This window comes from Sardina pilchardus, chromosome 22, assembly GCF_963854185.1.
Source record: "Sardina pilchardus chromosome 22, fSarPil1.1, whole genome shotgun sequence".
NCBI lineage: Eukaryota > Metazoa > Chordata > Actinopteri > Clupeiformes > Clupeidae > Sardina > Sardina pilchardus.
In genome coordinates this window covers 29317158-29344080 of record NC_085015.1, presented here as the reverse complement: position 1 = coordinate 29344080, position 26923 = coordinate 29317158, and the positions used below count along the sequence as shown (strand labels likewise).

The 26923-nt window shown below is 40.6% G+C and overlaps 2 protein-coding genes and 1 long non-coding RNA gene across 5 annotated transcripts in view; 2 read left to right on the top strand and 1 right to left on the bottom strand.

Annotated features, from left to right (window-relative positions):
• Positions 1 to 508: 508 nt before the first annotated feature.
• On the bottom strand, positions 509 to 26923 carry galk1 (galactokinase 1). The gene is made up of 8 exons (XM_062526219.1): positions 26536 to 26923; positions 11673 to 11862; positions 5567 to 5686; positions 4103 to 4238; positions 3829 to 4010; positions 1425 to 1575; positions 1146 to 1308; positions 509 to 1011 (listed from the first exon to the last, which is right to left on the bottom strand). The coding sequence occupies exons 1-8, from the start codon at positions 26701 to 26703 to the stop codon at positions 940 to 942; spliced, it is 1182 nt and encodes a 393-aa protein (XP_062382203.1). The 5' UTR covers positions 26704 to 26923; the 3' UTR covers positions 509 to 939.
• LOC134070031 (uncharacterized) lies at positions 21517 to 25197 on the top strand. The gene is made up of 5 exons (XR_009936878.1): positions 21517 to 21688; positions 22895 to 22986; positions 23203 to 23446; positions 23667 to 23774; positions 25062 to 25197. It is a non-coding gene; the product is annotated as an uncharacterized LOC134070031 (long non-coding RNA).
• Positions 26209 to 26923, top strand: part of ccdc57 (coiled-coil domain containing 57) — a 205147-nt gene continuing 204432 nt past the window's right edge. Inside the window, exon 1 of one of the 3 annotated variants that reach the window (XM_062526218.1) lies at positions 26209 to 26477. The gene's annotated coding sequence lies outside the window, so the exon portion shown is untranslated. The remainder of the gene's footprint in view (positions 26478 to 26923) is intronic. The other 2 variants (XM_062526216.1, XM_062526217.1) reach the window with 2 other exon arrangements.

The window sequence follows — 26923 nt, the reverse complement described above, 5'->3', positions numbered from 1 at the left end:
TGTCCGGAGGTTTATTCATTTGCTGGCTTATATGATGTTCCTGCTATCTACCAGCACCTAAATCTACCGGAGGCTGTGCATGAACAATCGGTTGTGCAGTGCATTAACAGAAACATAAATTCAATTCCAATTTCAATTTAATTTCACTAATAGAACGCCAAAACATTACACATGTCTCATCTCGCTTTACAGTGTTTTAAAGATTCAGAGGGAGCCCATGAGTAATAGGGGCGAGGAAAAAGAGTGCCTTTGAGCTCAACTGCTTTTTAATTTGTGTAAAATTTGGAGAAATTGTCCTGTCGTAGTGTGAAACTGGCTACTGTGAGGCATTGTCCTCAATGTATGATACAGCGATGTAAAGTAGTATTTCTTCTTTAATATTCCTTCTTTCAGTTTTTCAAATTGCTCACTCTCCCAGCACCAATGCACACCAGCTGTCCCATGACAACTGATGTCTTGTGTCATTATTTATTTCAATGTCATGTAATTGACAACGATGACAACAATGTGTTACAACAGCTTAATATTACATTTTATTAGGCTGCAATAGAATCATACAGTGATGACAATTACCAATTGTATGACGTTTCATCACTTCACTTGACACTGATGATGACATATAGTACCAAGCATGACATGTCACATTTTATTACTGTTACGAAGCAGAAGCAGGGCTCAAGTGAGGTGTTACCAAAATGTCTTTGTGATTCTTAAGTAAAGTGCGATAAAACTACTGCAAAGTTGAGGACTGTTTGGTTATATGGTGCCTCTCAGAAGTAGTCCCGTACTCCCGTACTTTGGTCAATTAAATCTATTTATCACTGATAGCTTTAGATTATAGCTTGGAGGACAAATGGAAAATATAAAAGATTTGAGGTTTATAAGACAATTTCAGGAATCATTTTGAGTTGTGGTCTAACACATATCATTGTTTGCTGTTTAGAGACTGAGCACCCGTGCTCCCTTTGAAGGAGTTGTGATGTAGAATGTCGGCTGTCCACTGTATTTCTCCTAAGAAAAATTAACACAAATATTGCAATTATATTACTATTATTATTCTTACTATAATTATAATTATGATATCAATAAATACATATGAACTCAGTCATCAATAGTTCCAGTCAATGGTTGGAATGCAAACTGACCATGATGTGTTGTTTTGCTTGGTTGACAGCATCAGCCTGAAGAAGAGTCACTGTGCAACCTCCAAATCCTCCACCAGTCATGCGACTCCCATACACACCAGTCACCTCCATGACTGCATTTACCAGGTCATCTAACTCTTTACAGCTGACTTCATATTGGTCCCTAGAGAAGGAAACATTCAATTTTAATGCATAAAGCAAAGCACATTTCTGGGAAGTGTATCAAAGGGGAACATCAGCGAGACATGTAACTCGGTATAAAGTCCATCATATTTTCACCTGAGTGAGTTGTGGCTTTCTACCATGAGCTTCCCAAATTGTTTGTAATCTTCCTGTCTTAAAGCCACAGCAGCCTGCTCAGTGCGCTTGATCTCCTCAATCACATGGCAGGCTCGCTGATATATCACATCGTCCATCCCACCTCTTGCAGCTACAAAACATCACGGTAACACTTTAGTTTAATGTGTCACTGTTACAGTGTACGTACCTAATTAGGTACAGTGGTACAATCTGTGTAACAACATGTACTATCAGGTACTATCATTGTACTTGCATTATGTATTTGTGGGTACCTACATATAGTTGCGACGTAATACTGAGTGCTTTTACAAAACGTTGCCAATTTGCCTACATTTTTCATCAGAGGCAAAGGGCTGACCTGAGACCTGCTGGATGGGGTAAATCTGGTCATGAAAGATTTGATATACAAACCATTCTTAGCTCCAGTCAAGGGGTCATTGTTTTCAGTGTACATGTAACAGCTGTGCTGCTACAACCTTGTTAGGGGTTTATGTCACTGTATCAAAGAGTAATGAGTGTGTACCAACACAGTTGATACATGTAACAGCTGCACTGCTACACCTTTGTTACTCTTTGATACTGTGGAATGAACCTGTTAAGTGTACCAGTTAATGACTTGCATGCACTTATGACATGTATGTTGTGTCTTTGATGTCTTGGAACATGTCTGCCATTACCCTATGTAGCACATGTATCAACTGTGTTGGTACATACTAACTCTTTGAAACAGTGGCATAAACCCTTAACAAGGTTGTAGCAGCACAGCTGTTACATGTACACTGAAGACAATGACCCCTTGACTGGAGCTAAGAATGGTTTGTATATCAAATCTATCATGACCAAATTTACCCCATCCAGCAGGTCTCAGGTCAGCCATTTGCCTCTGATGAAGAATTTAGGTAAATTGGCAAAGTTTTGTAAAAGCACTCAGAATTACAATGTAACAACTATATGTAGGTACTCACAAATACATAATGCAAGTACAATAATAGTACCTGATTGTACAAGTTGTTACACAGGTTGTACCACTGTACCTAATTAGGTAGGTACACTGTAACAGCGACACATTAAAATAAAGTGTTACCAACATCGGTAACACAAATGTACTGTATACAGACACGTCAAGGACAGTTAAGAAATACTTTTTTAGCCATTAAGAGTACCATCAAGGGCTGGACAGGCTATCTGGCATACTGAGCAAAGGCCCGGTGGCCCGACACACTTTTGGCCCAAATCGCCGATGTACGTGTTTGACCAATCATGGTGGGTGTGCGTCATCTGAGCCAAGAATGCCAAGGCGATTTTCTGTCCCAGTCCAGCCCTGGTTCTTTTGGACCGATCATTCCCTTGGCCATTGATACTCCACTTCAAATATGTTACTATTAAAAATGAATATTCTGGCTAATGCCATACCAATTTTTAAAAGAGAATTGGTCTGGGAGACTTAATTTACTTCCAATTTCCAAAGAGGGTAACAATAGTGAAATCGAACATGGGTACATTTTTAAATTGCCCGTATAATTAATTGTTATACACTGCTTGGTCAAATTTCCTATTGTGATGCACTATTTGGAACGTGCATTATTTTTCGATATACCGCACGGCTATGAAGTAGTTTTTTTTCTTTTGGTCTTATTATACTTGAATATTAATTCGCCAATGTGAATGTAACGGTAAAACAGCAACGTTGTATCTAAGACAGCGGCAATATAAACGAAAATGATAGTAGCAGTGGTATAAGTGGGATAATCAACTCCGCGGCCTGTGCGTTTCTAGGAAAATAATGCACTTATCGAAGTGTAAAGTCCCCTCCACCTGCGGCGTCGGGTCCTTATTACCACTTCGAACGTGCATTATTTTCCTATAAACGCACGGCGCGTCGTTGATTATCCCTTACATAAATTACACAACAACATACTCATAATTACTACTGATTACTACTGATAATAACTAATAATTGAAAACCCTGTTCAAAAGAGTTGAATTGTTAAAAATGTGGTGCACAAACAAGAACCAAACTGTCAGTAATGTTTTTAAGTCAGAAATAAGTAATAAGTAGCTTACAATGTTATTCTTTCAAAATAGCTACCCCAACATTGGGTATAAGATGATAAAAACATAACCTTGCAAGCTGTAAGCTACAAGCAAGATACATAATCGCTGTGGTACTTATCAAGACTGTTTTGCAAAAATACAAATGCCATTAAAAAAATGTGCATCTTCCTGTTTGCGTGAAAGTTCTGAATGGCAGAAAACTTGGCAAATGACTATAAAAGCCTATACAACCATTCGTCAGTCAGAAAGCATGCATCAAAGCTAGCATGCAGTATGCATGCAGTACTGTAAATGTCAGCTTGCAAAGGCTAGCATCTGTGTTTCTCACCCTCTAGGTCCTCTAGGGTGACATCCCTCAGACTGCTCTTTCCAAGCAGAGTAGCAGCCTCCTCACACTGGCGTCTTCGTGTGGAATATTCACTCCCTGTCAGAGAGTGCCTCACGTTGGAGTTTGTGATGAGAATCACAAGACTGGGGTCAGTCAGGGGCACTGGTGTAGCTTCCAATGATCTGGGGAAAATAAATAGAATATAGTCATAAAACTGGTCAAGGTTTTACTCTAAAACATCCAATTGGATATGTGTACTCAGTGTTTTTGATACCTGCAATCTATGAGCAGTGCATGAGCTTCTCTCCCCAGCACAGACACATACTGGTCCATAATACCACATGGCACACCTGCATATGTGTGTTCTGCCTTTTGGCATGCCATTGCCTTTGCCACATCGTCCATATCATCTGTGGGTCCACATATGAATTGATTGAGTCAATTAATGTGATTTTAGCAAAGACAATGGAGCCATCACTAAGCCCCTCCTGTCCTTTTAAAAAACAAACAAATAAATAAGTAAATAATAATAATACAAAAATAATATAAAATTATTCACCTTATGTTATTTTCAATAGTTTTTATGTTAGTGCTAGTCATTTTTTTCTGCCTATTAGTTGGCTGATACCTAGGCCATGGGGTCATCCCTATGTTCCCAGGGTCCTTTATTCCCCAAATAATGGGAACATGAAAAAAGGTCACATGATCCCCAGTTAAAGGGTCCTATGTTCCCAGGGCCTGGGTCGGTCTATTCAAAGACACCATGTGCGCAGTCTTTGCCCATGGACATTTTTCAGCTAAAATTTAACGAGTTGGACTAATTTAACATAATTATATCTATCTATCTATCTAGATAGATAGATATAATTATGTTAAATTAGTCCAACTCGTTATATATATATATATATATATATATATGTATACACACATAAGACAGTTCTAGCGATTAAAACGTTTAATGATAATTGGAAATAAACACAACGCAAGTAGCAACAGTGGAATAAGCAGGATAATGGACTCCAGGGTGGTCTGTACACAGAAATAAATGCATGATCGAGGCTCAAAAGTTGTCCATTATCCCTTACTTATTTGGATGTGTGGTGGCCTAACCCATATAAAACCAGGGTGAAATAACATGTTGCACAAACATTAATTGGGAACATGTATTATTCTAACTATAAAATGACAATAATTTATAGTGCATGATATTTCCATAACCGTAAGGTACACAATTCACGATGACTGCAAGGAGTTGTTAAGACATTCACTAGTAAGACATAACCCAGCAGCAATCTCTCTAATGTAAAATAACACCTACTTGAAATGCCATAATATGTTGTCAAATATTGAAGTTATGGGAAGTTTACACAGCTTAATCTGTATGTTTCTTTTGTCCCCCATGCACGTTTCAGAACACACACTTGACTTTTACAGGTTTAGCACCTACAATTCAGGGGAAAGAAGATTGCAGAGCTTTTGATAGCCTCACACTATGGTAAAAAGCATACATACACATTACTAAACACCACTATCAAAGAAAAGTTAAACACTTTGACAATAAAGAACATATGAAATGAGGTATGCCATAGTTAGAGGTTAGAAGGGTGAAAGTATGTTAAGATGTGCTAAGCTAACTTTCGGGTGACCTTCACTAAATGTAAACCAGACGTAGACTCGAAGGGGTCATGCAACTTAGTTAGTTTAGTTTTGTGACTGTGTTAATGAAAATAAATCTTGCCTGGACAAAGTTGTTGAAGGAATGTGTAAAAAGCAACTTCAAGTGAGGCTGAGCTTGATAGTCCTCCTCCCAAAGGTACACTGCTGATGATAACAGCTTGAAATCCAGGCAAGGGATGTGCTACCAAAAGATAGTGTGAATAAATGAGTGAACCCCACAACATACCACTAGCCATTAAAGAAGCAAATTAAACCAAAGATGACATTTCCTACAGTTTCAAACAATTCTTTACCAAAAAGACTATCAAAACTATTGTTCATTCAGGGAAAACTCACTGAGAATTTAGCCTTGTTTTACAGTGACGCCCTTCACCATTGAGGTGACAGGGTACAATAATGAATATAGAGCTACAGTGAAGTCGTGACTCAAGCACATGTTTATAACACATTATAATCATGAACAGGTTAGAGTTCGGAAAGACTTAATCTCCATGGGGAGCTTAATCCAGCAGTGGGCAGAGTAAAGGATACAATTAATCTCGCCCTGTTTGTTTGTACAGCCCCTGGAAACAATCACCACTCTTGGAAGATGTTCATTCAGTTGTTTTATTTTTTAGAAAAAAGACAAACCACAGATGTGCCTCAAACATGTACTGGGGACAAATACGGACTGTTTTGCGAGATCACATTATGTTGCCTTTGCTATGAAATAACCCACATGAAAGTGTTCTGCATTTTATCTCTCCATCATATAGTAAGTCTGTAGCCCTGATATATAATGATGTATGCTGTTTTCTGTTGTCTGTTAGTTCTGAATCTGAACAATTGATTGTCGCGTGTGTGCGACCGCGTGTGTGTGAAGTAGGCAAAATAAGGAACTGCAACTTAATTTCAGTGGCTAAGCTCTCCGTAGACAGCTCTAGTGGTTCTCACACGCATATTGTTGGATTTGCGAGATCTTGCAAATGACACTCGGGATCTCCCAAATGGAACTTGAGATCTGGCAAAACAAACACCAGATCTCGCAAATCAAAGTCAAGATCTCGCCAAACTATAGTCAGTGTTTGTCCCCAGTACATGTCTTTTTCTTTCTATTTTTCCCATGTCACTTTGAAGGCTCCGTATAAATCATCATATAGTACTTTTGCTCCTTTTTTTCACAGCTGGATTTCTCTGAGGCAATCAAGGATTTGGAGAATTGCGACACCCCTACTATAGATATGCACTCATCAATGAAAATGATTTTTTACAATTGATCTTAGGAGCGTTTGTTCGGTTTTTCCAACTGTTTCCCGGAGATGCTTGTAGTGTGAACGTGTACGCACTGCTTTTAAGTTGTTCTTCAAGTCAGTTGTCTATGTTAACAATTAACTCAAATGTCCCCTAATGTGGTGATATCAGGTGACTTCATGTGATCACATCACACCTGCCATTTGAACTTCAGACCATATGTTAATTAACTTAGAAATGAAAATAGAAAAATGTTGACATCTGCATAAGCATTCCCTGGAAGGACAAAAGACACAGACAAAAATGGAGCACAGCGTTAATCAAAATAACCCCACATCAACACTATACCCTTCACCATACCATTTCATTCTCATTGAGCTCAGTGCAATTCAAACCAGCTAATAGGCTAACTGAAATAAAACCATGTCAATCTCTTAGTGTGGTGAAGGGTATAGTGTTGATGTGGGGTTATTTTAATTCCAATGGCCAAGGGGACTTTATCAGGGTGCATAGTGTCCTGGATCCATGAAATAACTGGCCTTTAAAAATAAAAATAAAAATCCTCTATGGTAATTTAACATGGGCATTCCAATACTTATGACCCCTGTATTTTAAGGAAAACATTTATTTATTTACAATACATTATTCATTCACAAAGAAAATTGATGTCCTTAAAGGTTGAATATTTCCTCATTTTTTTCATTTAAGGCAAGATCAATTTCCGAAAGATGATTTTATATTAACTTTAAGCATGTGTTCCAATAGTCATCAGCCATCCCTATGCCTGGCCCTCATCACACTTGAAGTCCCATCCCTAGGACTGTCCTACCATCGCCTGTTGTTGTTGTTGCCCAGATTCCTTGCTCATGCATCCTAGCGACCCAATTCTTTCCTTAAAGTAAGTAAGTAAGTAAGTACATTTTATTTATAGAGCAAATTTAAAACAGTTTCCACTGACCAGTGCTGTACATAGAATATGGCTAAAAATAGAGAATAAAAGAAAATCAGAAGCGAAATATAAAAGTCAAGCACAGAGAAAGTAAGCAAGACAAATACAGAAATATAATAGACAAATAGACAAATAAACAGCCCTAGACAAAATAGAATAGCAGCAGTATAGAAGACACTTGAAAATGAAGAGAGGAGAGAGATGGACAGCTAGGAAGCAGGGAAAGCCAAGGAATAAAGGTGGGTCTTTAGTCGTGATTTAAAAGTGGTGATAGTGGGAGACAGTCTAACATCTGTGGGCAGGCAATTCCACAAACATGGGGCTGCTACCTCAAAAGCTCTATGGCCTCTTTGCTTGAGGCGGGTGCGGGCCACAGAGAGAAGACCCTTGTTGGCAGATCTAAGGGACCTGGATGCCGAGAGGGGACGGAGGAGGTCTGCAATATATGAGGGAGCCAATCCATGCAGTGTCTTATAAACAGTCAGAAGGACTTTGAAATGGATCCTAAAGCTAATGGGGAGCCAGTGTAAGGAGGCCAGAACAGGGGTGATATGATGGTATTTTTTGGTACCAGTAAGCAGCATAGCAGCTGCATTTTGTACCAATTGCAGACGGGAGAGTTGGGACTGGGGGAGACCAAGATAGAGGGAGTTGCAATAATCTAACCGGGATGTAACAAATGCATGAATTACTGTTTCTAAGTCCTTGGGAGACAAAGAGGGTTTGAGATGGGAAATAATTCTCAGCGGATGGAAGCTGCTCTTGATAACAGAGCTAATCTGCCTCTTAAAACAGAGCTCTGAATCAAGGATCACACCCAGTGGGCTAATTTTCCTTCAATCAGGGGTCTAGCTTTGGAAGGACCAAAAATGATGATCTCCGTCTTACCATCATTCAGCTGAAGGAAGTTATTACTCATCCAGTCCTTAATATCCTGGAGACAATCCAGAAGAGGCTGGATGGAGTTATCAGATTTTAAGGGCAGGTATAGCTGGGTGTCATCAGCATAAGGCCTATTCGGACGGGATTAGTTTTATGGGGTGACATCAGGTAAAGTAATAATTACCAGGTAATGTAGTCCCGTCCAGACGCGTCATGCCAGTAAACATAACGGAGTACGTCGGTGAAATTTACAGACACTTTTACCTTCTGTAAAACGGTCCGGAGAAATTACCTTAGGTAATATTAATCCTGTGCAAACGCAACCCTCTGTAAAGATGTCTGTAATATTTCGTCACATCCTGATTTGAAAACAATTCCACCATAAGGCCTATTCGGACGGGATTAGTTTTATGGGGTGACATCAGGTAAAGTAATAATTATCAGGTAATGTAGTCCCGTCCGGACGCGCCAAGTCAGTAAACATAACGGAGTATAGGCCTATTCGGACGGGATTAGTTTTATGGGGTGACATCAGGTAAAGTAATAATTACCAGGTAATGTAGTCCCGTCCGGACGCGCCATGTCAGTAAACATAACGGAGTATGTCGGTGACATTTACAGACACTTTTACCTTCCGTAAAACGGTCCGGAGAAATTACCTTAGGTAAAATTAATCCCGTGCGAACGTGACCCTCTGTAAAGATGTCTGTAATATTTCGTCACATCCTGATTTGAAAACAATTCCACCATAGTCTGAATGAAAACATAACATGTTGTGCAGCTCATAATAGGACGTTAGCTAGTTTGCCTATTAGCTTGATATTGTTAGCCATTTCAAACTACTTATGGCATAACATAAAGCTAACGTTTGCTAGTTTAACCAACTTGTGTAGTCTTTCAAATCTGAAAATGCCGCACGTACCTGACGCAAGTATCACGTGCACGGCGACGAAGATGTGACGGCAGAACGTAAACGTAGTTACTCCTCCCATGTCAGGTAAAATAACAGAGATGTTTAGTCCCGTCCGAATTGGACATTTATATTACAGAGGTCATATGATAAACCTGCATTACTCTACGTCCCCCCATAAAACTAATCCCGTCCGAATAGGCCTCAATTCGGACGGGACTAGACATCTCTGTCATTTTACCTGACATGGGACGAGTAACTACGTTTACGTTCTGCCGTCACATCTTCGTCGCCGTGCACGTGATACTTTGCGTCAGGTACGTGCGGCATTTTCGGATTTGAAAGACTACACAAGTTGGTTAAACTAGCAAACGTTAGCTTTATGTTATGACATAAGTAGTTTGAAATGGCTAACAATATCAAGCTATTAGGCAAACTAGCTAACGTCCTATTAGGAGCTGCACAGCATGTTATGTTTTCATTCAGACTATGGTGGAATTGTTTTCAAATCAGGATGTGACGAAATATTACAGACATCTTTACAGAGGGTCGCGTTCGCACGGGATTAATATTACCTAAGGTAATTTCTCCGGACCGTTTTACGGAAGGTAAAAGTGTCTGTAAATGTCACCGACATACTCTGTTATGTTTACTGACATGGCGCGTCCGGACGGGACTACATTACCTGGTAATTATTACTTTACCTGATGTCACCCCATAAAACTAATCCCGTCCGAATAGGCCTTTTAAAATCTGAAAATGCCGCACCCAACTGACGCAAAGTATCACGTGCACGGCGACGAAGATGTGACGGCAGAACGTAAACGTAGTTACTCCTCCCATGTCAGGTAAAATGACAGATGTCTAGTCCCGTCCGAATTGGACATTTATATTACAGAGGTCATATGATAAACCTGCATTACTCTACATCCCCCTGTAAAATAAGTCCTGTCCGAATAGGCCTATAGAAGTGAAAAGAGAGGTCATACCGCCCGGATGATGTCACCAAGGGGGAGCATGTATAAACAGAACAGCAAAGGGCCCAAAATGGAGCCTTGTGGGACCCCATAGGAAACAGGAGCTGAGGAGGAAGCGGAGCAACCAAGGGATACTGAGAAGGTTCTGTGTCTGAGGTAGGAACTGAACCAAAGTAGTGCTGTCCCCTTAAGACAATTCCTAATCCCTATGGACAATGTATTCCCTACACAGGACTATTAAAACTTTCTGACACTAAAAAAGACCTTACTGTACTGTAACTGACCCTTGGCAGATGGGTTGGGCCCTTGAGTCGTGGATCTGTCCGAGGTTTCTTCCTATATGTATCCCCAATTCTAGGGAGTTTTTCCTCACTCTTGTCACTCATAGGCTCTCTCTGAATGTTTAACACTCTGTAAAGCGCCATGAGACATGTGTTATGTTTTGGCGCTCTATAAGTAAAATTAAATTGAAATTGAAGTTTGCTGTATGATGTGAGAACACATTAGGCTTAGACTACTCAATCCTCAATCTGCTTTCAGGAGACTGGGCCATGATAGTGGTGCGTACATTTGCCCAACACCGATGACAGAATAGTTTATCCACCTTTTTCTACTACTACACTCTCACCCACCTTTTGTTATACTTACGTACCATGCTTGTTTCTTACCCACCAAATTGTTAGGCTGCCAGCTGCCTTTTCTCTACAATTTTCATTAGCTCATAGTCTGAATGAAGGCTGATATCATGAAACAATTTTGTACAAAACAGATGATGACATTGCATTACATTGTATTACATCTTACATTTGCATACCCGAGAGCTCCGAATCTGACATTAACTCAGCATATCCATATTGGTATTGAAATCAGATCAGCACAGGGAAATAAGTTGATCAATGCATCTCTGCCATGTAACTATGATCAGTTGTGGTTACTGCATGTAGTATTCCAATCAGATTTATTTTCAGTGTAATTAAACCAAAAAAAATGTTGCCTTAAAGAAATTCAGCATGAATATTCATAGTAACAAATGACAGAAAATATATGTTTCAGTATCTTTAGGTATTGTGAAATGGTGACGACTTTCAGTGGGGTTGAATGATTCTGCAAACTACAGTATGGATATTTGATCTAACATAAATATTACATTAATAAAAATAAATAGTTTCATTTATATAATAATATATGAAAGATCCTTTAATGTAGCACAGTAGCCTACCTCTGTAGTTCTGAATCACTCCTTTAACATAATTAGCCCAAGAGGGTTTCCCAGGCTGGAGGGGTGCAGTGGATGTTGGCAGATCAAAGTCAACCCTTTTGGATTCTTTCAACACCTCTGACACAGTTAACACTGAGACATTTGTTCCTGAGATCTGACTGCCAACTACCACAGTTACAAGAGGCAGAGCCTGGATGACATGGAAATATATAGTTAGAAGCCATCTAAATATAATTTAACATGGTTCACATAACTTTTGAGTGATTTTTTGCTTGTGGTTAGTTAGCAGACGCTTTTATCCAAAGCGACTTTTAGCCAAAACAATGTCATAACAATAATTAACAATAACAGTAGACAAAACATTGATATTATAATGTTATATTATAATGATCTTTCTAATATTATACAGTGTGAACCAACAACACCTCGAGGCTAAAGCTACATGCTTAGAGAGATTCAGTCAGTCATCAATTATGACATGAAAGTTATGTACCGTTTTACTGAGGGTCAGTGATGACAAACCAGGAAGTTTTCCAAATATGAAAACTAGTTTTTAAATAAGAATTTTCAGCAGACAACGGATTAACCCCCTCACTTGCTTAACAGACAACATAGGCACAGCAAATACATAAATATGTGGGTGTCTGCAGTGTCTGTCTGCGGAGTGCAAGGGCTTTTCCGAAACTACTGTAGTACCTACCACCTCCATCTCGATTACCAAGTTCACTTGGGTGAGAATCACCCTTGCAGCTAAATAAAATGAAGACTTGATTAGTGCGTGGGGTAGAATACAGCATTCAGCTTTGGGACAAACTTCACTCTGCCTAGTGGAAACAGGCTCTGACGTAGTCTTAACCATGGACATTTTTGTACAGGTGTACTCACACGGAACTCACATTTGCATGATGCGTGCCGCATTAATTGACGCACATCCTCGACAAGGGGCATCGGTATTCACTCTGCGTTAAAGGAACACTTCCCCGTTTTTTCATATTAAACTACGTTATTCCCCTAACTAAGACGAGTTGATACATACCTCTCACGTTTCAATGCGTGCTCTCACTGGCTCTGGCACGCGGCGCTACTTTGATAGCACTTAACTAGCCCAGTTCATTGATTAGGATCCAAACAGCGATGACGTTAGAAGCGACCAAACACCTCCATGTTTTCCCTATTAAAGGAAATATCCGGAGTAAAATGCACTTAGGGATGATTGGGAGTACATACGTTGAGTTGACTCACATCATGTCATTCGGATGTGTTTTGAGAGAGTTCGATTTTACCATTTTTTTAGCCAAAAACTCGTTAGCCTGGAAGTGACCGGGGCAAGTCCTTTCACCGCAACAAAACGCTATTTTTATACCTCTTCTACTGTTCCAAACAACATTACACTTACGTGGTAGTGAGTAGAGGGTCCCTAGAGACAAACCTAAGTATCCCCACGTCTTTATGTGGTCGGATAGAGAGTCCAGAATGAATTTAATCGAGTCAGTACCTTTCCGGAAATGTTGTAAAAGTGTTGTTCAATAGTTGCCCAGCTGCTGCAGCAACATTTCCGGAAAGGTACTGACTCGATTAAATTCATTCTGGACTACATTCTGAAGTTACATGCGTGAACGCACGTCCAACTTTGACCTGTTGGTGGCACTAGAGGGCTTGAGCTGCCAACATGAAACTTAGTCACATGAATCATCAGACTGTCCCTAATCAGTGTGCCAAATTTCACAACTTTTCACCAGTCGGTTCTATGGGCTGCCATTGACTTCAATGGCAGAGGAATTATAGTCTATAAATATAGCTGCAAGCAGCAATGAAGGGGCCAAGCAGTAGGCCGGAGTAACCACGGCAACTCGGAGTAACCACGGCAACTCGATGCTGTTAGCTCAATGCTGCAATGAGACATATGGCCATAAGCAGTCAGAGCAAGTTTCATGTCTAACACGTAAAAAAGCTACAAGCCAACTTGCATTTTTGCTAATTGCAGGTATCCTAAAGGTCAGAGGTCACCAAATGTCTTCGGTGTCCTCATGATCGGTTCACGAGTCCATATACCAAGTTTGGTTTTGATAGATGCAAGGGTTGCTGAGATATGAGCTCACTTCCTGTTTGGCAAATTCACACCCCAGAGGTCAAAGGTCACCAAATTTCTTGGGCATCGTCCCGATTGGGTCACGAGTCCATATACTAAGTTTGTTTTTGATAGATAAAATGGCTGCTAAGATATGTGCTCACTTCCTGTTTGGCGGCTTCGATTTGGCGAATTTCGATTGGCTGCAACGGGCAAACGCTTATGTCAATTGTTACAGAAATCAGAACATTAACAAGGCATGGCCTAAAGATGGTCTGTGCTAATTTTGGTGAGGATCGGTTGAAATTTGTGACCTAGGGAAATTTGTTAGTGTTTTTCATTAAATCCAATATGGCGGCCGAATCAATTACGTTGATGTCATAAGTTGCCATCTGTCGACATAAGGATCTACCACAGTATTACTAGACACCACTAGTACATTGTAATTCTAAGCACAACAGCAACTACAGGCCAAAAGGCATGTTTCTGAATAACAGCGCCCCCTAGAGGTCAAAGGTCACCAAATTTCTCGAGCGTCCTCCTGATTGGGTCACAAGTCCATATACCAAGTTTGGTTTTGATGCGTGCAAGGGTTGCTGAAATATGAGCCCACTTCCTGTTTGGTGGCTTCGCCGCGAATTTCGATTGGCTGTTACGGGCAAACGGTAAAAGTTCCGAAGAAGAAAAGCACAACTGGTATAGGGCATTGTCTGAGGATGCTCTTCGTCAAGTTTGGTGTCGATCAGACAAAAGTCGTGACAGTTATTATCTTTGAAGTGTTTTTGATGAAATCCATAATGGCGGAAAATCCATCATGGCGGAAAATGATGTCATAGGGTGCGTTGAACTCGGGCAGGTCCAAGGATTCTAACGATACTTGATTTTTGAAAATCGGACCAACGGGTCAAAAGTTACTTTGGCCTGTTGGTGGCGCTAGAGCAGTGGTTCTCAAACTTTTTCTTTCATTCCCCACTTTGATCAAGGGGGCTTTCTCGAGCCCCACCTGTCCATCATCGCTCTAAAAAAGTAGTAGGTCAAGCTCAAAATGTTTTAATTTATTGACATACTGTCAGTTTCTAAATATAGGCTACATCAGTAGGCCTAACAAATAACATTTGACGACAGATTATCACTTCAAAAATAGAGAAAAATATAGCTGCAAGCAGCAATGAAGGGGCCAAGCAGTAGGCCGGAGTAACCATGGCAACTCGACGCTGTTAGCTCAATGCCGCAATGAGACATAAAGCCGTAAGCAGTTAGAGCAAGATTCATGTCTAACATGTCAAAAGCTACAAGCCAACTTGCATTTTTGCTAACTGCAGCTATCCTAAAGGTCAAAGGTCACGAAATATCTTGGGCGTCCTCACTATCAGTTCACGAGTCCATATACCAAGTTTAGTTTTGATAGATTCAAATGCTTCTGAGATATGAGCTCACTTCCTGTTTGGCGGCTTCACACACCAGAGGTCAAAGGTCACCAAATGTCTTGGCCATCGTCTAGATTGGGTCACGAGTCCATAAAAAAAAGTTTGGTGTTGATAGATGCAAAGGCTGCTAAGATATAGGCTCACTTCCTGTTTGGCGGCTTTGCCGCCAATTTTGATTGGCTGCGACGAGCAAACGCTTCCGTCAATTTTTACAGAAATCGAAACACTAACAAGGCATGGTCTGAAGATGGCCTGTGCCAATTTTGGTGAGGATCGGTTGAAATTTGTGACATAGGGAAATTTCTTAGTGTTTTTGATTAAATCCAATATGGTGGCCGAATCAATTACATTAATGTCATAAGTTGCCATCTGTCCACATGAGGATCTTCCACAGTATTACTAGACATCACTAGTATATTGTAATTCTAAGCACAACAGCAGTTATAGGCCAAAAAGCATGTTTCTGAATTACAGCGCCCCCTAGAGGTCAAAGGTCACCAAATTTCTTGAGCGTCCTCCCGATGGGGTCACGAGTCACGAGTCCATGTACTAAGTTTAGTTTTGATGCGTGCAAGGTTTGCTGAAATATGAGCCCACTTCCTGTTTGGCGGCTTCGCCGTGAATTTTGATTCGCTGTTGTGGGCGAATGGTAATACTTCCGGAGACAAAAAGCAATGTGTTGGCAAAACACATTCTGTGGATGCTCCGTGTCAAGTTTGGTGTCGGTCAGACAAAATTTGTGAGAGGAGTAGGCTTTCAAGTGTTTTTGATGAAATCCAAAATGGCGGAAAATCCATCACGGCGGAAAATGACGTCACAGGGTGTGTTGAACTCGGGCAGGTCCAAGGAACAATACATGATTTTTGAAAATCGGACCAACGGGTCAAAAGTTACGTGCTTGAACGCACGTCCAACTTTGGCCTGTTGGTGGCGCTAGAGTGTATGAGGTGCCGACATGAAATTTGGTGTCATGAATCATGGGACTGTCCCTAATAAGTGTGCCAAATTTCACAACTTTTTACCAGTCGGTTCTATGGGCTGCCATTGACTCCCATGACGGAAGAATAATAATAAGAACACTAACAAACACAATAGGTGCCTACGCAGCTTCGCTGCTTGGCCCCTAATAAAAATCTAAATCAATGACCAATAACGTTAGTTATTGACAAGGTGTCCATCCTTGCTTCAAAAAAAGCTGACTTCCAAAAATAAAGATGAAGGGGCAACCATTGTGTTATAAATGAAGGTTCACCAATCTCACAACCTTGTTCAAAATCGTATTCAGGTCAGGCCTTGACATTAGCGCTTCCCTGAATGAACAATCCGTCCGTTGCGCATCGGGCGCTACCCTCTTTATCACGGCCTGCAGACCATTTATTTTACCGTCTGTGCACCATCCGAGCAAAGTCTCTCACATTTCCCATTTGATGTCATGTTCTGCCAGGTAGACTAATTGTTGAGAATGTTGAATAGCTCATCAGCAGTGGCCCTACGTTTGACATACTCGCGGAATAGAATATCTTCGCTCGCTGTCAAGTTAACAAAGCGGACATAAGCAATAACTAAACCACCTTTGTTACTGTCATAGACAGGTCATTTGAGGGAACTTTTGGGCCTAGTTTTTGGTCAAAGTTCTCTCAATGGATTTCTGGTCAGAACCCCTATTGGAACAGATTAAGACTTGGGGCATGTTAAATTTTGGCCAAAAATTCAATATGGCCGCCGTATGGGCAGCTCCATATCAGTTGGAACAGGTCTGACACCATGGTCCTCAGTTTTTCCTGATTTTTGGTCCAAATGTTCCTCCATGTCTCATTAGAAGAAAACCAAAATTTTAGCTTGGTATCTTGATTAGTTTCTGAGATGTGGCTCTTCAAATGTGGATAGACGCCTCCTAAAAAAAGGCTGAAAATGCCTGTATTTAATGAGCACCACTTTTTTTAAACCCCTCTCCTGTCTTAAGGCTACCATATTATTTTCTAAAAATTTGAACACTGGGGCAGTACCCTGTTTAGTTGTCCAATATCACATAGGAATTAATGCCGCGGTGATGTCTGTAGCCCAAGTAGCCTAGACGAGTGCATGGGGGAGGGGGAATGATCGGTTTCAAATAGGCTATGTTTGCAATGGATAGTGTGTTATGTCTTTGAGAATAACGGCTGGCTGATGAAGTTGTTGGCTGGCTAGCTGGCTCAGCCAAAACCTAAATGCTGCTGCAGCCGCCAAAGTTTTCATGACTGATAATGGCTTTAGTTGCCACTTCATGTCTACAGATGTCTATATTGTACTAGATCTCAACACACAATATTATTGTATTGTTTTGGACAACGTTCTGCACGTTTCACTTCAATCAGTTCAATGTAGACTGCATGCGTTGTGAACAGTGCAGCAATCTCTGGAAAGGAAACGGTGGAAGTCGCAGTAATAGCAAAGATTCTAGAGCGTAGTGCTCTATGATCTTTGGTAATAGCCTATCGCGTTCAATGCTGTAAATCCGTCTGTTCCAGAATATTTGGTTCATATCATCAATCTTTGGTTTTGGTGTTTGTGCAACTGGGCCCTGAAGATTTAACAAAAGTCTGAGTAGCCCTACGTAGGAATTAAGAAAGTATGTAAGGCGAAAATTAGGCTATCTTGTTTGCTTCTTTCCCCCATGTCATTTTAATTGGTCGTCAACTCACTGTGAGTCCTGTGTATCGTAGCAACGAGCACAATACTGATGTGGTGTATCCAGTGGGAAAATCTCATGTAGGCCTAGTTTCTAGGCTATCGTTTATTTTTCGTGTGTGTCTCTATGATATAATTATTTTTAGATGCACAAAGTCTAACTGACTTTCTAGGTTTGTCAGATGGCGGCTCAATTTGGCTCAGAAAATGATTGGCTGGCGAAATTATGTTTCGTTAATGGTAAACAGTATTGTGATTCATCCGTTTATTTCAGATAGTTTGTTATTAAAAACCATTAACAAAAAATAATTGTTAGTTGACGTTGAAAAACGGTCAGTGAATTCAGTCAATATAAGCTACATTATTTCACTCGTGCCGAGTTGTAAACCCGGGTCTCATGCGTAACAGTCGAGCGAGTTAACGTTGCGCCACTTAACGTTTTGTATTTCATACAATTGGAAATAGGTACTTGAAGCGACGCAACTCAGTTTGTCCAGCAAATATGTAAGAAAATGCTTATACATTAGTCTGAGCTTTAAAAGATAGCCTACAAATAGAAGATAAGATATACAACTATGAATGTATGTAGGCATACGCGCCCTACGTACATAAATACTACGACGAATTTCAGCTGAAAATATTTTTTACACACGTACAGTAGGCCTGCCTAATAGAACAACGTCGCATTTTACCACAGTAAATCGCCTCCATAGACTATGCCATGTAAATGAAAAATAGTTATTAAAATAAATAACATATATATATAATACATATTGCACATATATAAACTATATGTTTTATGGTAAAATATTATTCTCATGCCCGACTGACAGGAAACCCTTGCGACATCTGCTGTGAGAAAAGAGAATAGCAGCCTGGACAAACATGGCCGAAAGTGAGACAACATAGTGTTGTCACATAAGTGAGCGCAAAATAGCTCTAAACTAGCTTGTACTGGTGTGCTTTTGATCATGTAAAAATTCTGGGTGATAAAACACGCGTATTTAGGAAAATTCGTGAACGTAGGGTCCTGGAATTTAATCGAGTGAAAATATATATATTTTTTCTAATCACTGTGGTCAAATGACCGCAGCCCGGCAGTTCTAGGTATATCTAGGTCAAACCTACACGGCGCTTCTAGTAATACGCGTCATCGGTCAAATGACCGGCGCTTGGCGCTTCTAGTGTTAATGCATGCAATGGCATCAGATGTGCTTGTTATCAACGAGTTTGTGATTAAGTTGTTCTTCAGGTGAACAGTGGAACTAATTAATGGGATGACATTTCATTTAGACCTGATCTAGCTTGTTAGCTTGCTAGATGGAATGTTTCATGGCACTATGAAGTGAACCTGAAGCTAAACTTGTGATCACAGAGCATGATATGAACTCGGGTACAATTCTTCACAACAGAAATTTCAGTTATGAACTTCAGGCCAGGGGAGCTGTAGAAGCAAAAACTGTACTATACTCTCCTGCCGTGTGTCACTTGCCTAACTGTCCTGTCCTGCCCCTAGTGCCACTACTGTTCCAACTCGGAGCAGTGGCACGAGACTAGAGCTTGGGATAGGGGCGTGTACAGTGCAGTACTTCTTTTTGCCTCAACTGCTGTTGGATGTCAGGTTGCAGTCAATATATTCTACATTGAATGTACATTTCTGAGGTCTATATCACCACAGCAGGTCGATGTATTTGATGGAATATTTTTTTTTGAATGCAATGACTATCTTGCAGATGCTGAAAGTGACGTGACAAGACATTGCCTTCAATTAAAGGTATACTATGCAGGATTGGCGATTTCATCGCCGGTTTCGCTTTCATTTTCGCTTTTCATTTTCGCTCGTTTTATGCTTGCATATTTGCAGAGCTTCCCCTACAGCTTTAGCGTGTATATTTGACAAAATTCCTCAATCGGTCAGTCTGCCGTGCCTTTTCATGAGACGTTACATGACACTTCCTGGAGTAGATCATGGGTGCGTGCCCGGTGTTTCCTGAAGTTGCAAGTGTGGCTCTACCGCTATAGACCACTAGAGCGGCCAAAAAAAACACTGTTCGACCGGTAATGACTAATTTAATCATATAACAGTATGGAACGAATTGATTAACTGAAAAACGTTGCATAGTATACCTTTAAGTGGTCCTTGTAAGTAGAATAATTTTCTTTCCTTTTTGTTTTACCTTGTATGGATAACTGAAAAGTGTAGGTCAATGATGCTCTAAGGGCAGAATTAGGTCCATCCATAGAATTAGAACAATATGTTTGCAATGATGTAGCCTAGTCTAGTTAGCTGGTATACTGTAATCAATCCCAAATGTTAATATTTTAAGTGGGTAGAGATGCTTTTAAGTGGGTATACTATCTCTCTCTGTAGCAGTGCCTGCTTTGGTTGACACCATAAGGGATTCGTAAGGGACAAGTATACACTGACTTTTACCTGCTCTCTCCATTTTCCACTGTGCCTGTTCTTGCCTAGGACCAAGGATGCAGAGGACAAGACGGGTGTGTAGTATTGACTGAAATTATCAGAGAAGGTCATTTTTTATGGTTTAGGTCCAAACGAAGGGACCCTTCCAACCTCAGCATCTCCAACACCTCCTGTCACACCTCCAGCCAAATGTGCTACACCTTCCTCAGTTAACCTTCTTGTAGGTGTGCATGTCCAGCATCCTTTGCACATTAATGTCTTTGGTTGTTCACACACGGTTGTTCAGATTTGGGAATCTGAAATGTTTTTCAGAATGTCTTTGAAAATATAAATGGGTGTTAAAGGTATACTATGCAGGATTGGCGATTTCATCGCCGGTTTCACTTTCACTTTTCATTTTCGCTCGTTTTATGCTTGCATATTTCTCTGCAGAGCTTCCCCTACAGCTTTAGCGTGTATATTTGACAAAACTCCTCAATCGGTCAGTCTGCCGTGCCTTTTCATGAGACTTTACATGACACTTCCTGGAGTAAAGCATGGGTGCGTGCCCGGTATCTCCTGAAGTTGCAAGTGTGGTTTTACCGCTACAGACCACTAGAGCGGCCAAAAAAACCACCGTTCGACCGGTAATGACTCATTTAATCATATATAACAGTATGGAACGTATTGATTAACTGAAAAACGTTGCATAGTATACCTTTAACCCTCCTTTTTATATTGCAGTCTCACCATATCTCCCTTCCGCCTTTTCTGTGTGTATTCCTGTTCTTGTTGTTGTTAAAACACCCCCCCCAGCACACGACGTCATTTCAACGTTGATATTTGGGCTAAATCCCGTCGGTCCGTCATGGCCCTGATTTCAACCAAAATTAGACGTAGAATAATGGTCTTGTTTTGGCCGGCCCATTTTGGTCTAAGGAAAGACGTCTTTAGCACGTCCTTTTTCAGACCACATATCAACTAATTAAATCCTGATGTAAATTATCAGTTATAGTCTACCTAGGACTACATTATCGTTCCTGTCGACCATCTTTCCCCCCCGGGGATTGCCCAAATCCGCCGCGAACTCTACGGGCGCCCGGCGCCGCCATCTTGGCTGCCGTTAACTGCGTGTGTGACTTTTGTTTGTTTACTCATGGCAACAGTTGATATGGACGGACAACTCTGTTTTTAGCCTTCTCCCCTCTGAAGAAAAAAATCAGAGGAAAAATTCAGATGGAAAAAAATCAGTCATTGAAATAATGAGTAATTAAAATTCTGATAAAAAAAAAAATCACATAAATGTTCACGTAAAGGAGACAGGAGTGAACTCTGCGCATGTACAAGAGGAACGGAGGCGGGAAGCCGTAGCCGAGCCCATTTCGAACTTTGTTTGAAACACACAGTCAGTTGAAGCCGTTGAAGCGTGAAGATGGAACCTGCTACTGAGGTAAGTGAGTTTATGCCTATGATTTAGGAAGTAGAAATGTAACATTTTGATCGAGAGTCAGTTTTGCCAAAACGAGACGAATGCTCTGAACACCATCAACAGTGCTATCAGAGATGATTAAAGCGGACAGCGGAGTAATCGAGGATCTGTATGTTACCATGCTAACTTAACCTGTCCTGGGCTAGTTTTACTTGAGTGGAGAAATTCTTCTGTGTTAATTCACTCTACCGCTGATAATGTAGTCGGACTTGAAACCCGTTTGTAATTGCTGTTAGGTCCCGTTATCTCTATGAAAGGAAAGTATTTTCTGTCTGATCTATTCAACACAATTTAGGGCCGTTTGTGGTAACGTAGGAAGTTAGGAACCTGATTGCAACACGCATTATTTCGTGGACCTGCTTAGAACGTTCACAAAGGTAGCGCGAAAATTTGAATTTTTTTCGCGGCTAGATCTACCCGTCCCGAAGAGTCCTTTGTAACCATGGATATCTCTCCACCGTCCTGCTAGATACACTAGACTAGAGTAGACAAGCAGCGTTATCCACTTCATTTTTGTTGTAGCATTTTGGTAGCAACAACTTGTACTTGTTGCCAACAGGACTATTTTAAATACCAGAATCGCTATTAGGCCCACTCTCCATTTATTGTTTATGGTTCATAGCAAGCAGTCATCATTACCAGACGTGGAGATCCTGTTGACCAGTTGTGCAGCATGTTAATAGTGTTGTTATTATTATTATTATTATTATTATTATTATTATGAATAATAATGATAGTAATATCTATCTATTTATTGACTGTCATTTGGCACAGAGTAGTAAGAGTGGTCAACATTGTCGAGGCTCAGATGCCCAGGTTGTGCAATATGTTGGTATTTTAAAGTGAAAGGTAGGGGAAACTAGTTGTGTGTTTATGTGATTGTATTGTAGCGCCGAAGCTATGTACCCCCTTGTTGGACTATCCCCTGTGGTCCCTTGTGTCCCCTGGTTTCCTGGTCTGTGTGTCTCCCTCTTCCTCCTGTGTTATAGACTGTGTCAATAAGTTCTGATGGATTTGTGTTTAATGATTATTTTTGGAAATTGGTTATGTAAGAAGTGACACTTCCAGCGTGTTTTTACTAGATGCTGCTTTTGAGGTCTGGGATTCCTGTCATTTTTCTGTGTAACTGTTGCTTTTTCTAAAGCCTTTGCTCATTTGTCTTCTCAGCACATCAACTCTTAAGTGTGTCCCTGGAAGATCTACCATCAACTTCCAGAACTGCAACTGCTAGTACTGTCAGATGGTGAATGCTACTCAGGGTAAAAAAAAAACTCATCTATTCATCTATTATTTCAAGTTCTGTCTCAAAATGTGTTTGAAGCCATTATTCTAAGCTAAAGTAACTGCTGGATGACTTTGAAGAATCTGAACAGTGTACGGTTCACTATGTACTGAATTTTATTATTTCTAAGTGTTGTAGCAAGCAAAGTTGTTTTATTCTAACTTTGCTTTTTTGTCTTTTTTTTTTGAAACAGCAAACACCATTGTTACACCACTTTGAAGGAGAGCCTGGTCATTTGGTCCCCTCAGCTTCTCCCTTTCTCAGTGATATGTTCATTGTGGCTGGGAGAATTGTGGGGCACTCTTTCCTTCATGGAGGACCCTGCTTGTCTGGACTCTGTGATGTGGTTGTCCATACTGCTTCGTGGGAGCCCAGACACGGCTACAGTAAACCTGGAGGACTGTGCAGACCTGGACATTAGAGAAACAATCAGGCTTGTATGTTTACATAGAAAATACTAATGTTTGATGTTATGTTGTGTTTTTATTTTGTTTTGTTGTTGTTTGTGTGTTGCCCCCAAAAGACTGTGGGTCTTTGATTTTATAATGATTTTAGAAAAACTGAGGAGTCAACTGGTGGACCCACTATTATGATTCTATAAACTTTTAACACACTGTCTAACCATTATGTATCTCTTTCATGCTCTCCATCTTCAAGCTGGAGGTGGAATCAAACCTATCAGCTGAAGAAATGGGAAGGGTACAGAACGTGGCCTCTTCCTGGGACCTCCCTCCGCTAACCACAACCAACAGGGCCCTTAATGCTGTGAGTGAAATACATTTATATTTCCCTATGCTTTAGTGTGCTATACATTTTCCTTTCCCCCCCGCATTTGGTAATTTAGTCAATCAGCAGACGCTTCTATCCAAAACAACCTAAAACTACACTTTGGAGGTGTGTTTTTTTTATGTCGGTCTGGTTTGACTTGATGTAGCCGTTTTAAGACGACTGCAGACGTGATTATTTCTGAGATTCTGATAAGTTTTCAACCATGACGTATGCACAATAAATTCCAGTTTTGAAAACATATCAGAATCTCAGAAATAATCACGTCGTGACGCCTTCTAAATGCGGCCGCGCTGTCAGCTGTTCATTCACGACAGCGGAAGAGAAAAGTACCTGTTAGCATGCTAAATTCGACATCCAAACGTAACGAGGAGACTCCCGCGAGCTAAACTGCTATTAATTCTGCTTAACATGCTGCGCAAATGTGTTCAAACCGGCTGCTGTACGGTCCTAAAATGAACACCGTACTGCTGCATTCAAGTTAACTCTGCTGACGTCTCACAACGTAGCCTACATTAGGGAGACTAAATTAAGTTATGCATTCGAGCTGTATCTCCAAGCGTTAGAATAGTGTCAACGAAGAGACTCTTGTGTGGGGGCGGATCTGTGGGGGAAATCAATGTGAATTGGAATTGTACATTGTAATTGATAACACCTGCGTGTTCAGGGCTGCCCGCGGTGAAGCCAGAGAGGGTTAGGAGACGCTAGCTAAGGCCGGGGATGTAGGAGTGAGGACTGATTGTCGCTTCCCAGTCAGGGGGTTTTCCTCGTTAGCTGCTGTGGAGGCAGCGTTGGATCGGGTACTTCACCGGCCAGCGGGCCGGTCAGCGGTTGAGACCACACAAGAGTCTCTTCGTTACACTATTCTAACGCTTAGAGATACGGCTCGAATGCATAACTTAGTTTAGTCTCCCTAATGTGGACTACGTTGTGAGACGTTAGCAAAAGTTCACTTGAATGCCGCCGTTTTGAACACATTTGCGCCGCATGTTAAGCAGAATTAATAGCAGTTTAGCTCGCCGTATGTGGCAACAACAATCCTTTAACAATCGTTAATGTTTTGTTAAATGCACATGCAGAGGCAGTGGTTTCATTCGGGCAAAGAAAAAGCTGCGTGCGCGCAGCTCAATGAAAGTGATTCAATTGATAACATGATTTAAAAATAATTTCAATCGTACAACATAGAACATTATTTCGTGGCGGCCCGCCACAGATTACTCAATGTATGGGAAACACTGTTAATGAAAATGTTTCATGTCATTTCAGCTGCGGTGAAAAATGGAGCAACAAGGCTGACCGTGACATCGGGAGAGCTGAGGCAGATCATCTTAAACATGATGCACCTGGACGGTCCGGTGGCGGAGACTTCAAGAATTAAATAAAATTACAATGAAATGGATAACGTTTGTTTGACTGTTTGTTTACGCCTAGCTTGCTATTGTAATGTAGGCCTATTAGATTATGTATTTATCATCTAGATGGTTAAGTTGGTAAATGAAAATGCTTAATGCACATTTTAAAAGCCTATAATAGGATAATATAGGCTTATTTTAACAGCAATAGTATGGGTAATGGTAAAGTTAGTAAGTGCTTAATGCACATTATTTAAAAGCCTATAATAGGATAATATAGGCTTATAAATTAATATATAACAGCAAAATTCTGGTTGAAAATAGGTCCATGGCAGCACCTAAACAAGACGTGGTTTCAACCAAATTTAAACGTTGAAAAGGCGTCTTTCCATAGACGTCTTTTCAACGACCATGAAAAGACGTCATCTAACCTTTCACTTTTAAACCAAACTGGGCCGTTGTTTCGACGACTTGACAAGACGTCTTTTCAACGACTTTTCAACGTGATTTTGCTGGGGGGGACACTTGTTCCACACATTGAAAATGTAATAAACAAATGTATTGAAAACTCAAAATGTATCAGTCATCCTTTTTATGCTGTTCTAAGTGCTTTCTTGAAACAGATGATTGCTTATTGAGTTACAATGTTATCGAAACAGTGGGTGTCCTGAACAAACTGTTGAACAAACTTAACTTTAACATACACACTTTTAACATTTTGGCTGTTAGCCTATTTATTGTTCTTTGTTTATGTATTTTTATATGTTTATGGCTTAATCTGAAAATATTACTAAGGCTGTGTGGTGGCCATATTTACGCTATTCCTTAAAATAAACAAATTAACAGATTGACTGCATTGATCTAACTTTTAACGCTGTTACTGGTTGCCATCCTTTTTGTAGGCGAACTTCAGAGGTCTGTTTCAGACGCCTCGCGTTTCCCCGAGGTCTTGTCGGCTACCGTAGCTGAAAACACGTAGCCTACGGTCCCGTGACAGCGATGTCGTGTGTTCACTTCTGGCGCATTAGCTACCGTTTGTCTTGTAGTATTTCACGTCTTTTTAGAACACTAAATATACTGGAGGTGTCTAATGTTCAGTTACTCTTCTTGACTAGCTTTGACGTTAATCACTGATATGGTCTATCGAAGTTGATATATCGTCAAATCAACCAAAACTCATATTGGTTGCACCTAAGTGGTTTGCGACGAAAACTTGTGTGAAAGAATAGTTCCCGGGGTAGTCGACAAAGATTCTCCGCTGGTCTTCGCCAAGTCCAGCTTTTTCCAGAGCACCTCTCCTAACACATGCTGATAACATTCTGAGACAGAAGTAAGCAGAAAGAATCATTCTGATAACAAAAGTATTAGGCTACCTAGCCTTCTCTTACCATAGGCAAGACCAATCCTTGGTTGTAATCGGTGTGCTCCCCAATCAGGTTAACTCTCCCTGGAGCACATACGGCAATAGTAGGACCTTTTTCTCCGAAGGTTTCAATATACGCTTGCCGAGCCTTGTCCACCAATTGCTCTACAGTAGGGATAGGATAAGTTGCCATAATGCTAAGTTTTCTGTGGTTAGCTACTCCTTCTGCACAACATCAAACTGAGCGGAATTCTACCATTAGCCAGCCCGCACTTTCTTTTACTGTCTATGACACGAATCGATATTGCCATAGGATTGATTTCTGTGTCAGCAGACACATGGGCGGAGTTTATCTTGAATTTTGGCAGAGACGAACTAGGCAATCTTTGATTGTGCTTATCGCGGCCAGAGTC

What these genes read in the sequence shown, in the direction of transcription:
- galk1 (XM_062526219.1), bottom strand. Translation starts at nt 26,703, where the DNA reads ATGGCAACTTATCCTATCCCTACTGTAGAGCAATTGGTGGACAAGGCT. An exon ending in GCACTGCTCATAGATTGCAG is followed by an intron (nt 4,011 to 4,102) that starts GTATCAAAAACA and finishes TATTTTCCCCAG; the next exon opens with ATCATTGGAAGCTACACCAG. An exon ending in CACCCTAGAGGACCTAGAGG is followed by an intron (nt 1,576 to 3,828) that starts GTGAGAAACACA and finishes GATGTTTTGTAG; the next exon opens with CTGCAAGAGGTGGGATGGAC.